This window comes from Xenopus tropicalis, chromosome 7 (assembly GCF_000004195.4).
Source record: "Xenopus tropicalis strain Nigerian chromosome 7, UCB_Xtro_10.0, whole genome shotgun sequence".
In the NCBI taxonomy this organism is placed as follows: domain Eukaryota; kingdom Metazoa; phylum Chordata; class Amphibia; order Anura; family Pipidae; genus Xenopus; species Xenopus tropicalis.
In genome coordinates this window covers 89,004,908-89,018,790 of record NC_030683.2, presented here as the reverse complement: position 1 = coordinate 89,018,790, position 13,883 = coordinate 89,004,908, and the positions used below count along the sequence as shown (strand labels likewise).

The following is a 13,883-nucleotide window of genomic DNA, read 5'->3' as shown; positions in this document are numbered from 1 at the left end:
TGCCAATATTGGGCTGATCTGATTGTTTGGCCCTATGGCAGGAAATAAGGGTCCCTATACGCAGCCCGAATCAGAAGCTTAAATCTGCAGCCTGTGGCCACCATTAGTTGCATAATTTTTCTCATTCAGTGGCCATTCAGTGTTCATTCCTTAGTTACTTAGCTGTCCTATTTGCATGTATACTCTTGTAATGCCACAGTCCTGGCAACCCATACAGCGTCTGGCATTCCAGTAGGGTAAAGTCTACCAGCACAGGGGTAGATAATTTACACCTCTTTTATTGGAAACACTTCCCTTTCAGGAGAGCAACTTCCAGCAAATCAGGATCTGCTGAAGAGGATGTTCTCCCAGTGTGAAGGGATACACCCCACTACCAAGTCACATCACAAAATATGAGGCCAAACAGGAGACCAAGCCTATTACTGGAAACCTGTAATGTATGCCAGAGTTTATGGCTAAGCTACAGACTGGCAATTCTGAGTACTTTACATATAAAGTACTGTTTTTTTGTGAACTGTTTTTAAAGGGGTACTTCACCTTTCAGTTAACTTGGTATGATATAGACCAGTGGTCCCTATCTCTGTTGTTGGCAGCAAAGCAGGTGCTTATTTTTAAATTTCTGGCAAGTTTTGGTTGCATAAAACCAGGTGTCGTGCCAAACATAACCTCCTATAGGCTGCCAGCCCACATAGGAGCAATCACAGTCCTTATTTGGTACCCCCAGGTACATTTTTCATGCTTTTGTTGCTCCCCCTCGCCATAATTTGCCTTATTGACTTTAATGGGCTATGGCAAGACTAAGGTGCGAGGAGCAAATAATAGAAGGAAGTATAGCATTTGGGTGTGGTAACATAAATGACATGCCTCCATAAATAAGCACTTTTTAACTTCGTAATGCTTGCTAATTTTAGCAATGGAATATTTATAGAGAAGTGAATAGTTTTATAAACATGCTGTTAATTTTATGCCACTAGTAAACTGCTCCCCTAGTGTAAAATATTTTATACACCTTTATAAACAGTGATATTCATTTCAGCTGTTAACGCCTTACAGGCCGCCTTTTCCTATATAAAGGACTGGGAAAGGTACAATCAATGGGGGGGGGGGGGAATGTCAGGCACCCATTAATATAATTACCTAATAACCCAGGGCAGTGCACCAGCCTGGGGTACCTGCAAGTAAGTGATTCTCTTCTTTATTTATGCTGCTTGAGCATGCAAAGAAAAGTGAAAAGCCTTTTTCACTTTACTGTGCATGCATAGGACCCATGATTGCAAAGAAAAAAGATGGAAAAAACAGGATCGCTTGCAGGTACCCCAGGCCAGTGCAGTTTTTTGCTAAGAGGAGCACCGGACCAGGATACCTGGGGTACAGTTACTGGAGTTGCCCGATATTTGGCACCCGCCAGTAACTATATCTTTCCTCCTCTTTAAAATTACTAAAAAGTCTATTTTACTTTAGTGTTCAGAACAGGAGGGCCCTGGTGGTTTTTCCTGGAATCCCCCTGATATCAGAAGCACAGTTTTGTCACATGTAAAAATATTTTACTATTTATTTTTACTTATACATTGTAGCCACAAGGCAGCCAAAGTGAGATGTGGTTATGCGATCCATAATGTGAGCCTGAGACAGTGTGTGAAACCTCTAGCGGAAGCGTGCAGAAGGCAACAGCCAGGAAACTGCAGGGGTCATAGCGTGGCAGAGGGAGAGCTGAAGAGACTTGGCTGGCAGGAGACAGAAGGATGTGGGTGGGACGGAGGCTAGCAGCTGTAGAAGCATTTGCTTTAGCTGACTGAATAACATCTTGGCTATGAGACACTATGAGTGTAGCAAACCTCCAGTGCTTCCCATTTTCATTCCCTATGCTACTAGAAACTAGACTGAGGCCAGGACATCCAAAACCCTCCACCCATAACAAGTTCCCTAATGTGCCCACGGATGGATCTAGAAATTGATGAGCATGGCTATATAGTGGGATTACATGCAACCTGGGATCTATTGAGTTCATAGAACAGAAGCAGACTAATACATGAGCAAAAGTATAAAATTGCATTGGTCTTAGATAGGCTACACACTGCAGAAGCCACTATGGGAGAAGTTTACATATTTCACAGCATTCTTTCTAACAATGTTATTATACAAAATAGGTGTGTAATACATGTGGCCCCCACCAGCTACTGACATTCAACATTAGGGGATTGTAGAAACTGTTGTTCTACAACAGACAGAGGGGAACATGCTGGTCGTCTCTTATCATAAAACTAGAAAAAGAAGGACATACCTCCAGGCTGAATGGCAACACTGGGATAAAGACACTTGTACTCTCTGACAGCAGCGTTAATGCACGTATGCAGTGAAACCGAAGTGGCAAATAGCGCACAGTTGGGACAAGCCTGGAACAATAATTCAAATTAAAAGAAGCACTTTATCCTGCAAACACATGGTCCAGATCTTCTTGATGAAAGGTTCATAGCAACCTTGAAATAAATGGGATTTGATTTTTTTGTGTTAATCTACATTTGTTCCCACCAACCTGGAATTTCAGAACAAATGTCAAGGGAGAATAAGTGATTGAATCAGATTATGTGCATATGCGTATTAGAAAATGCATTTTCCTAAAATCATTAGGAAAACATTTCAGAAAAATAACTGTCAAGTTTATTATAAAGGTTTGGATATGGTATGGCAGGGAACTCAGATTTGACCAAATCCTGAACTAAATCTAGGATTGGGGGAATCCCTTACCTAAGACTTGCAGTATTACATAATTCTGTTAGAGCAAAGGTTAATATTAATATTTTAATTTTTGAAGCGTATAAATTAAGTTTCCGTAATTCTGTGTATTCCCTATACTGTACCATATGACAATGTAAACTTGCTGAAAATGACAAAGGGTCATTTATGAGGGACCCAGAAGAATTGCAGAAGCGGTCTCCTTAGTACTCATACAGAACACTAATTTTATTATGTAAAAAATTGTGTATAATTGCCCTTCTACAGTTTTTGCAACTCGGCAAGGTGGCATCAGGAAATGATTGTTGCTTTAGTATTAAAGTTATGCAGCTTTGCCTTGGCCAAACAGGTGGTGCAAAATATATAACATTTTATTTTAGCAGTGCAAAAACTGCTAATATCATGAAAAAAACTAAAACAATATCATAGTGTCTTTTGTTACATGACACCATAAGGGGATTATCTAATAAAAGCTGCAAAGTTTGCTACAGGTTTAATCACCAATCAGCAAGAACTTACTAGTAAGCTTTTAGAAGCAAACATCTTATTGGTTGCTATGGGTTACTGCACCCGAGAAAACTTTCTGGGGTATATATCCTTTTAAACATCAATGTGTTTTTACATTAAAACTATATTGCCACCTGCTGGTTAATTTGCTTTTATGCACAATATATACTCTTGTATATACTCTTGAAAAATTATTGCCAGATTTGAAATAAGTAATAAGAATGCTCTGTATGAAACTTAATTTTGCTTACTGTGCTGTGGATATTTATATAGTTCACTGCACAACAAAAAAAGTTCATGGCTTTATGAAGCCCGCTTGGGTTTATATTCCTTACATATAAGACAACTACATATTAGAATTAGACAAGACGTTCATTTCTGTAGGTGATTTATTAAAAGATGAACCTACCTGATGCAGCCAGTTATGACCTGCACAAGAGGATAGATCAGAGGCTCCAGAATTTCATTGGGATGGATAGTACTAAGCACTCGACACCAGAGGTACAAACAATGAATGTACTGCCAGTTATACACAGACTGGTAAGCCATCTGCATAAATAGAGGAATGGAAATGGATAAGGCTTGCAAACATATGTACTTCAATTTTGGTGCCAATAAAATAAGTAACTTGACTTTTGTTTTCTTACAATACGCTTTATTTAAAGAATATAGGTGGGTTCAAGTTCAAGTCAGTCCTGTGAGTGTGGTTTGTTTGTGCTTACTATAACACACACACACACACACACACACATATAATCCCCTATGCTATGGAATCTTTTAAAGGATAAGTAAACCTTTAAATAAGTGAATGAAAAATTGATTAGTGCTTAGAATATTTATTATCATTTATTAAGGTATAAATTAGTAATGTGCGGGTTGAGAAAAACTCAACCCGCACCCGACCCTAGCCAGCCTGCTCCCAACCGACCCAGCTTTTGCTCTGTATTTATAGACCCATGCCCGTCTCGCAATGAAGTCGCAAAGGGGGCATGGAACTATAAATAGGGGGCAGAAGCTGGGTTGGGAGAAGCTGAAAGAAGCAGCCGGCAGTGTTAGGTTGCGAGTGGGGAGGGTGAGCGGAAGAGCTCAACCCATACCTGCCCGCGACCCACAAGAGATGTGGTGAGGTTGGCCCAAACCTGCCCGACCTGCAGGTATCGGGGGGGACCCACATATCATTAAAATATATTTACTGATACTATGAATGCATTTTGTTTTGAGTTCTGAGGTTTCTAATGTTTTTTTCTAACCAGAAGATCAGGCCAGCCCCTCTCCCTTATTCCTGACAAGTTATGGTCAGAAACTGACCAGAAGGTGACGCTGCTGTAACAAAACTCATTCATGACCAGCAGCAACATTGAAGGTCTGACACAGTGCACAGCCTGCCACATGTATGCAGTTGTGGAACAACAGTTCCAAAGTGCATACCTCTGGTATGGATGTGAGCGAATTGTCACTTTAGAGGCTCGCGTTAGAGCCCTAGAGGAACAAGTTTCAACACTGTGTTCAATTGACAATCTTGAGAGGAGTCTCTTGCTCACTGAGCAGGAGCTAACGGGGTCAGATAGTTTGGGGGGAGGGGTGCAGCGAAAGGATGATAAGGAAGTAAGCTGGGTGACAGTTAGACAATCTAGTGTGGGGAAAAGGAAGAGGGAGGCTGCGCCAGCCATTGCGCATCCCAACAGATTTGCCAGATTGTGTGAAGAAGATGGGAGTGTGAACTCTGAACTGGCAGATCTAGATGAGGCTGATCTCTCTAACAGCCGGAAGACCAGTTTCTCTTGTAGTGGTGGGGAGGAGAGCAGAGCTAGGCCTAAACAGATGGTTATAGGGGATTCGATCATTTGGAAAGTGGACATGGTAATCTAGCTGTGCTAGGGGAGAGAATGGTTAAGAGGCTGGAGGAGTGTTTAAACTAGACGGGGGGTGAGCTAGAGTTTTTTGGAAAAGCTAGTGTAGACGGGGCAGTGGGATTAGCAATGGGTTGTGGGGGAGGAGTGAGGGGGGCATATAGTTTATCAGATAAGGAGCTTCTATTGTTACAAGGGCCTACTATTTGCCTTAGCTCCAACTCTCCGTTAGCTAATTTAAATATCAGAGGGAGAAGTAGTCATCTCCGCTGCATGCTGGCTAATGTGCGAAGCTTGTCGGGTAAATTAGGGGAGCTGCAGGCTATTGCATGTATTGAACATTATGATTTAATTGGTATCACTGAGACCTGGTGGGATGAAAAATGCGACCGGGCCGTGAATTTAAATGGTTACACACTTTTTAGGAAGGACAGAGAGATTAAAAAGGGTGGAGGGGTTTGTCTTTATGTAAAGTCAGATTTAAAGCCATGTAATAAAGACATTACCAATGAAAACACTGAATCTCTTTGGGTAGAAATTTCAGTAGGGCTGAAGGTTTCAAAGAAAATAATCATTGGTGTATGCTATAAACCACCCTGTATAGATGAGGGGAATGAGACCCAACTACTGTTGCAAATGGAGGAGGCTTCACAGCTAGGTCAAGTTGTTATTATGGGGGACTTTAATTATCCAGACATTGACTGGAGTAATGGGGTGGCTAAGTCAGAAAAAGCTAGTAGGTTTGTAAATATGCTAAATGACAACTTTTTATTTCTGGCGGTTCAAGAACCTACTAGTAATTACTCTATTTTGGACCTGGTAATATCTAATAACACTGAACTCATCTCTAACATGTGTGTGGGTGAGTATTTGGGGAACAGTGATCACAACATGGTCTCCTTTGAGATAATGCTGCAGAGACAGCTCTATAAGGGAGTAACCAAAATGCTTGATTTTAGACGTGCAGATATCTTTAAATCATTGCTTTGCATGTATACACAACAGTATATTCCCCTTGTAAGCAAGGAGAGGCATCGCAAAGCAAAACCTTTATGATTGAATAAAAGTGTTAGTGTCGAGGTTGGTAAGAAAAAACATGCTTTTAAAGCTTTCAAGTTAGCTGGGACAGCAGAAACTTTCATCAGGTACAAGGAAGCAAATAAAGCATGCAAAAAAACAGGCAAGCTAAAAGAAATGGAAAGGGATATTGCAGCTAGGAGTAAAAAGAATCCAAAATTATTTTTTAAGTATGTGAATAGTAAAAAAAAATTAAGCAAGAAGGGGTGGGAACCTTATTATCACGGGGGGGGGGGGGGGGGGGGGTGTAAGTGGGTTGAAGAGAACAGGAAAAAGCAGAAATTTTTAAATTTTTCATCTGTCTATACATCTAAGGAGCCAGCTAATGAAGGCTTCCCTTTTAATATGCCCAGTTCTAATAATTTAGCTACTGACGCATGGGTCACTCAGGGGGAAATTCAAAAAAGACTTGAACATGTAAAGGTAAAAAAAGGTCCAGGACCGGATGATATTCATCCCAGGGTATTAAATGAGCTTAGCACTGTGATTGCCAAGCCTCTTCACTTAATTTTTCAGGGTTCGTTGAGGTCTGGCATGGTGCCGAGAGACTGGCGAATTGCTAATGTGGTGCCGTTATTTAAAAAGGGATCCCGTTCTCAGCCTGAAAACTATAGGCCTGTTAGTCTGACATCAGTAGTAGGAAAGCTTTGGAAGGGGTAATAAGGGATAGGGTACTTGAATATATTGCAGTTCACAATACTATAAGTTTGTGCCAGCATGGTTTTATGCTTAACAGATCTTGCCAGACCAATTTAGTCACCCTTTATGAAGAGGTGAGCAGGAACCTTGATGCTGGAATGGCAGTTGATGTCATCTACTTGGATTTTGCTGAAGCGTCCGATACAGTACCTCACAGAAGGTTAATGATCAAATTAGGAATAATGGCCAAGAACATAATATTTGTAATTGGATAGAGAACTGGCGAACTGGCTGAAGGATAAATTACAAAGAGTGGTAAACATTGTGTGGAACATTTTCTAATTGGACCAGTGTGGTTAGTGGAGTACCGCAGGGGTCAGTCCTTGGTCCTTTGCTTTTTAACTTGTTTATTAATGACCTGGAGGTGGGCATAGACAGTACTGTTTCTATTTTTGCGGACATCACTAAATTGTGCAAAACTATAAGTTCCATGCAGGATGCTGCCGCTTTGCAGAGCGATTTGACAAAATTGGAAAAATGGGCAGAAAAATGGAAAATGAGGTTCAATGTTGACAAGTGCAAAGTTATACACTTTGGTAGAAATTATATAAACGCGAACTATCTACTGAATGGTAGTGTGCTGTGGGTATCCTTAATGGAGAAGGTTCTAAGGGTTTTTGTAGATAATTTGTCTAATGCCAGGCAGTGTCATTCTGTGGCTACTAAAGCAAATAAAGTGCTGTCTTGTATAAAAAAGGGCATTGACTCAAGGGAAGAAAACATAATTTTGCCTCTTTATAGGTCCCTGGTAAGGCCTCACCTTGAGTATGCAGTGCAGTTTTGGGCTCCAGTCCTTAAGAAGGATATTAATGAGCTGGAGAGAGTGCAGAGACTGCAACTAAACTAGTAAAAGGGATGGAAGATTTAAGCTATGAGGTTAGACTGTCAAGGTTGGGGTTATTTTCTCTGGAAAAGAGGTGCTTGTGAGGGGACATGATTACTCTGTACAAGTACATTAGAGGGGATTATAGGCAGATCAGGGGGGTTCTTTTTTCCCATAAAAACAAACAACGCACTAGAGGCCACCCCTTTAGATTAGAGGAACGGAGCTTCCATTTGAAGCAGCGTAGGGTTTTTTTTTTTTAAAGGTGAGGGCAGTGAGGTTGTGGTATGCCCTTCCTATTGATGTTGTAATGGCAGATTCTGTTAATGCCTTTAAGAGGGGCCTGGATGAGTTCTTGAACAAGGATAGTATCCAAGGCTATTGCGATACTAATATCTACAGTCAGTATTAATGTTTGTATATATAGTTTATGTATGTAAGTGTATAGGTTGTGTGTGCTGGACTTGATGGACTCTGGTCTTTTATCAACCCTATGTAACTATAGTAACAGTACCATTCCCCTCAATATCTTTGAATAAAAAAATAAATAAATAAGAATGTAAAGTGCTGTGTAACTTGCTTGCGGATGGAGTATCTCAGGGGCACATGTTGATTGCTTGTGAAAGCTTCACAATGAGTATACACAGGATATAATTCAGACCATAGACCAACACAGAAAGGATTGGACATGGATCCGGACACCTCAAATAGTATTAAACTTAATTCCATTAGCCTGTTACTAAATATGCCTTACAAACTGTGACTGCCTGCCTACAGCTGGGATCATCTTATTCTGGGGATGAGTGAAAACCCGAATATACTACAGGAAAAAGTGCCCCCATGTTTCAGTAGCAACAATGGACTGACTTTTTACCTATAAGTTTACAAAGTTTTTAAATTACATTCCACAAAAACTAAAAGTTAGCATAGCAAGTATTAACTGTCATTTTCCATAATGCTTGACGAACTAGGATTTTACATTCAGGGGTCAGCATATGCCACCTTCTTCCCAACTCATTTCTAGTACTGCTAAAGGCCTCCATATCATTCAACAATAAGATTTTTACAAGCATCTCCAACTTCTATCTATCATCCCTAAATTCCCTCCCGTCAGTAAACACTAATGTCAGTACATGGCTCCTCATTATTCAAGCCTAATATAACCTCAGACATTAACAATTCACCACTCAACCTAGACCCCTTACTTTCAGATCTTAAAACCCGACTGGCACAATGGTCCAAGCTACCACTCTCACTCTGGGGCCGCATAAATATAATAAAAATTATATATCTTCCCAAATTTCTATATATACTACACAACGCCCCGGTCTTTATCCCTAAAACTTTTTTTAAGACGCTTAATCAGATTATCCTGCCATTTGTCTGGAACAATCGGCCCCCTAGAATGGCCTGGACGAAACTTTGCGCCCCCCTAACTGAAGGAGGCTTAGCCCTCCCTCACTTTTACCATTACTACCTAGCCTCGCAGATACACTACCTACACTGGTGTTTTATTCATGACCCTTATAATCCGAATATGCAGCTTCAGGCAACAATACTAGGCTCACTGGAAGGACTGAGTAACTTTCCATATCGACACCTTAAAGATACAGGCCCACTACCAACAACCTTAACTATCCCGCATAAAGCTTGGACCATCGCACTCACTCTACTCAAACACCCGCCACCCTTACTTACGTCTAGGCTGCCTCTCTGGGGTAACCAATACTTACCACAACTTAGATCACTACACAACTTCATATACTGGCCGCGCCACAATATCAAATATCTGGGAGATCGAACAGAACACTCAACCTTCCCAACATACGCACAGATCCGAGAGAAAGCTCAACAACCTGCTCTCCCCTTTTACAAATACTTGCAACTGCGGTCAGCGTTCAGGGACCAATTTGACACTCTCACCCCACAGCTCACTTCATTGACAGTGGAGGTAATCCTTCATTCTAACAACTCAGCAAAGCTCACCTCAAATCTATACCAAAACTTACTTTCAGTTGGCCCCAAACCCTTTAACTCCACACAAATATGGTGGACCTCCCAAATACCAGCACTCACCCAAGACGACTGGGAAGAGGCAACAGACTCTATGTATAACTGTCTCATATCAACTAAAGACAGATTAATACAGTATAAAACCTTTCATCACCTCTATATCACACCATTAAGGCTGCGCCAGATGGGCCGTACCCCAACAGATCAGTGCCCGAGATGTGCAGCAAGCCCTGCTAACTTCTTTCATATGATCTGGTCATGCCCCCACATCGCTAAGTTCTGGTCAGCAGTCACTAAATACCTATCAAACAACCTAGCCTTCCCCAATGTGACTGCACCTGAAACCTGCTTGCTAGGAGTCCTAGACAACATAATTGCCCAAAACAGCTCCCGGATACGCTACAGAATATTACTGTTCTATGCAAAAAAAACAGTCGCTATGCATTGGATGGGCCCTACCCTGCCCACCATTACAGCCTGGAAGAATTTAGTGAATGTGGTTGCCCCTCTGTATAAACTCACGTACGAAATTAGGGGCGCACCTGACAAATTTGACAAAAAGTCTGGGGCCCTTGGTGTGATCTAGAGGGTAACTGAACAATCCTGCTCCCAGTTACATAATAAGCCCCCCAACGTCCTCCCAACCTGTTCTCCCACACCCTGAGTACATAAGTTCAGTAGGGGGATGGATCCAAGATGTGGGAATTACTACCAGTTACACACTCTGTAATGCTATACCTACCCACTCTGTATTGGTAACAAATCCTAAAGGTAGACCTGGAAAAGAAAGACTAATGCGTCTTCCTCATTGCATTGTTAAATGTGATATTTTGTCTTTTGTTTGTATGAAAAGTTAATGAAATACACCTTTGAAAAAAAAAAAAAGGGATTTTGTAAAACTTACCGTAAAATCCTTTTCTCTCTGAAGTCTGTGGGACACAGGGACCATGGGTATAGCTTCCACCACTAGGAGGCAGGACACTGTAAGGAAAACTCCTCCCTCCTATGCTATACCCCTCTGCCTAGCTGCCTGAGGCTCAGTTTTGTATAGCAACGAAAGGTAACAGTGAAAACTTAACTGAAATAATTATGTACAACAATGTAATCAGGAACTCCGAAGTTCGCTTCCAGGGAGGGAGGCCCTGTGTCCCACAGACTTCAGAGAGAAAAGGATTTTACGGTAAGTTTTACAAAATCCCTTTTTCTCTGTTTTGTCTGTGGGACACAGGGACCATGGGGACATACCAAAGCTGTCCCCTTTAGAATTAGGGAGGGAGGAAGCGAGGCTTAGATATGATCAATTACAGCCTGCAGAACCCTCCTTCCAAACTGTGCGCTCTCTGTCGCAAAGACCTCAAATTTGTAAAATTTGGTGAACGAGTGGATGGATGACCAAGTAGCGGCCTTGCATAGCTGTTCTGCGGAGGCACGGTTCCTGAAGGCCCAGGAAGTGCTGACCGCTCTGGTAGAATGCGCACGCACTTGTAGTGGAGATGTTCTTCCTCTGGCTATGTATGCCCTGCGAATGGCCTCTTTTATCCATCTGGATATTGTGACCTTGGGTGCAGGGGAGCCTTTGTGAGGTCCAGTTGGAAGAACGAAGAGTGAGTGCGTTGTGCGTAGCTCTTTTGTGCGTGCCAGGTAGATTTTTAGTGCTCTGACTGGATCTAAGGAGTGGAGGGCCATCTCCTTAGGGTTCTTAGGGTGTGGGCAGAACGTCGGGAGCGTAATCTCCTGATTCAGGTGGAAATCGGTAACCACCTTGGGAAGAAAGGACGGAACAGTACGGAGAACCGCCCTGTCATTGTGGAAGATCAGGTAAGGATGTTGGCAAGACAGGGCACTGATTTCAGATACCCTTCTTGCCGAAGCGATGGCCACAAGAAAGATAGTCTTCCATGTCAGCCATAACAGAGGAATGGTGTTCATTGGCTCGAATGGTGCCTCTTGTAATGCGCGTAGGACTAGGTTGAGATCCCAGGTTGGGATCGGTGCCCTGTATGGAGGCACGAGGTGTGCCACCCCTTGGAGAAAGGTACGCACGTCACCGAGTTCTGCTATCTTTGTCTGAAAGAGCACAGAGAGTGCTGAGATTTGGGACTTAAGTGAGGCAAGCGAAAGGCCCTTAGTGAGACCGGCTTGGAGGAATTCAAGTAAGTATATCGGGGAGAACTGATCCCAAGGGAGGTGCGCCTGATCGCACCACTCCTTGTAGCGCTTCCAGACCCTATGGTAGTTCTGTGCGGAAGCCGGTTTCCGTGCTGCAATCATGGTGCGTATAACTCCTGTGGAGAATCCCTTACGGCGAAGGACTATGGACTCAGTAGCCATGCCGTCAAATGTAGTACTCCCGGATTGGGATGGAATATGGGTCCCTGGGAGAGAAGATCCTGCGACAGTGGCAGGGACCAGGGATCTGCCCTGCTGAGGTTGACGAGTTCCGAGAACCAAGCCCTTCTGGGCCAGTGTGGAGCTATGAGGATCACTTTGCAGTGTTCCCTCTTGATCTTTTTGATGACCCTGGGCAGTAGTGGAAGAGGGGGAAACACGTAGGAGAGAGGGAAGTCCCAAGGTGTTGTCATGGCATCTGCTGCCATGGCCAGTGGATCCCTGCAGCGCGCCATAAAGGCTTCGACCTGGCGGTTGTGCCTGGACGCCATGAGGTCCACGTGTGGATGTCCCCACATTCGTGTGATGGTCTGAAAGACCGATTGTTTTAGGGACCATTCTCCTGGGTCGAGTGTCTGGCGACTGAGGTAATCGGCCTGCCAGTTTTCCAGTCCTGGGATGTATACTGCAGATAGCGTGACGTCGTGGGCTTCGGCCCAGGACAGAATGAGGCTCACTTCCTTGAGTGCTGCTCGGCTTCTGGTGCCTCCCTGATGGTTCAGGTAAGCTACCGTGGTGGCGTTGTCGGACTGTATCCGGATTGCCAGTCCTGCGAGCTGATTCTGCCAGTGAAGGAGTGCCCGGCGAGCTGCCCGAAGCTCTAGGATGTTTATTGGTAGTTGTGTCTCCGGGGGAGACCAGAGTCCCTGAGCCGTTTGGGCTTGGAAGACTGCCCCCCATCCTTGGAGGCTGGCATCTGTGGTCAGTACTAGCCATTGGGGGTCCCTCAGGGACTTGCCTACTGAAAGGTGCTCCTGGTGGAGCCACCAGCGAAGTGATGACTTGGTTCTGGGGCGCAAGAGGATTGGTTGTGTCAGTGACTTGTGTGTCCACTGATCCAAGATATTCCACTGGAGCTCTCTGAGGTGGAACTGCGAGAACGGAACTGCCTCTATGGAGGCGACCATTGACCCTAGGGTCCTCATGGCCAACCTGACTGACGGTAGAGGTGTGGTCAGGATATGTCTCACCAGTGACTGGATCTTGGCGATCTTGTCTGGGGGGAGGAACACTCGTTGGCTTCTTGTATCGAAGATTAGTCCCAAGAATGTGATTCTCTGAGTGGGAGTAAGGGTGGACTTGGAATAGTTTATGGTCCAGCCGAGGTCGGAGAGCGACCGGAGCACCGTGTCTCGGCTGAGTTGTGCCGCCGCGTATGAGGGAGCCTTGATAAGGATGTCGTCCAGATAAGGTGTTATGGATAGGGCCTGTTTTCGTAGGGCCGCTGTGACCACTGCCATCACTTTGGTGAAGATCCGTGGGGCAGTTGTCAGGCCAAAGGGAAGGGCCTGGAATTGGTAATGGTGGCCTTTGAAGGCAAACCTCAAGAACTTCTGATGCGGTGGGAAGATGGGAATGTGTAAGTAGGCATCTTTGATATCTATTGCTGTCATGAATTCCTGGGGGTTCATGGCCGCAATGACTGACCGTAGTGACTCCATCTTGAACCGAGTGAAGCGAATGAAGGTATTGAGTTGCTTCAGGTCTAACACTGGACGGAAGGACCCGTCCTTTTTGGGGACAATAAAGAGATTGGAGTAAAATCCTCTGAATTTTTCTCCAGGAGGGACCGGCGCGATGACCTGGTCGGAGAGCATGTGTTCCACGAGAGCGAGAAAAGCGTTTTGTTTGTACTTCTCTTGTGGAATTCGAGACATGAAGAATCGCGGCGGGGGAAAGGTCTCGAACTCTAGGTGATAGCCTGAGGACACAATTTCGTGTATCCAAGGGTCCTGTGTGAGTTGGGACCAGGCCTCTCTGAAGAAACGCAGTCGTCCGCCCACTGGATGGGT

General features: G+C 43.9%; 1 protein-coding gene across 2 annotated transcripts in view; it reads right to left on the bottom strand.

The window, feature by feature from the left end:
• noc2l (NOC2-like nucleolar associated transcriptional repressor) overlaps positions 1–13,883 on the bottom strand; it is a 69,382-nt gene that overhangs the window by 34,714 nt on the left and 20,785 nt on the right. For both annotated transcript variants that reach the window (XM_002936378.5, XM_012967104.3), the window contains exons 11-12: positions 3,650–3,789; positions 2,282–2,393 (exon numbers count right to left, since the gene is read on the bottom strand). In XM_002936378.5, coding sequence (XP_002936424.3) covers positions 2,282–2,393; positions 3,650–3,789 — 252 coding nt within the window. The remainder of the gene's footprint in view (positions 1–2,281; positions 2,394–3,649; positions 3,790–13,883) is intronic.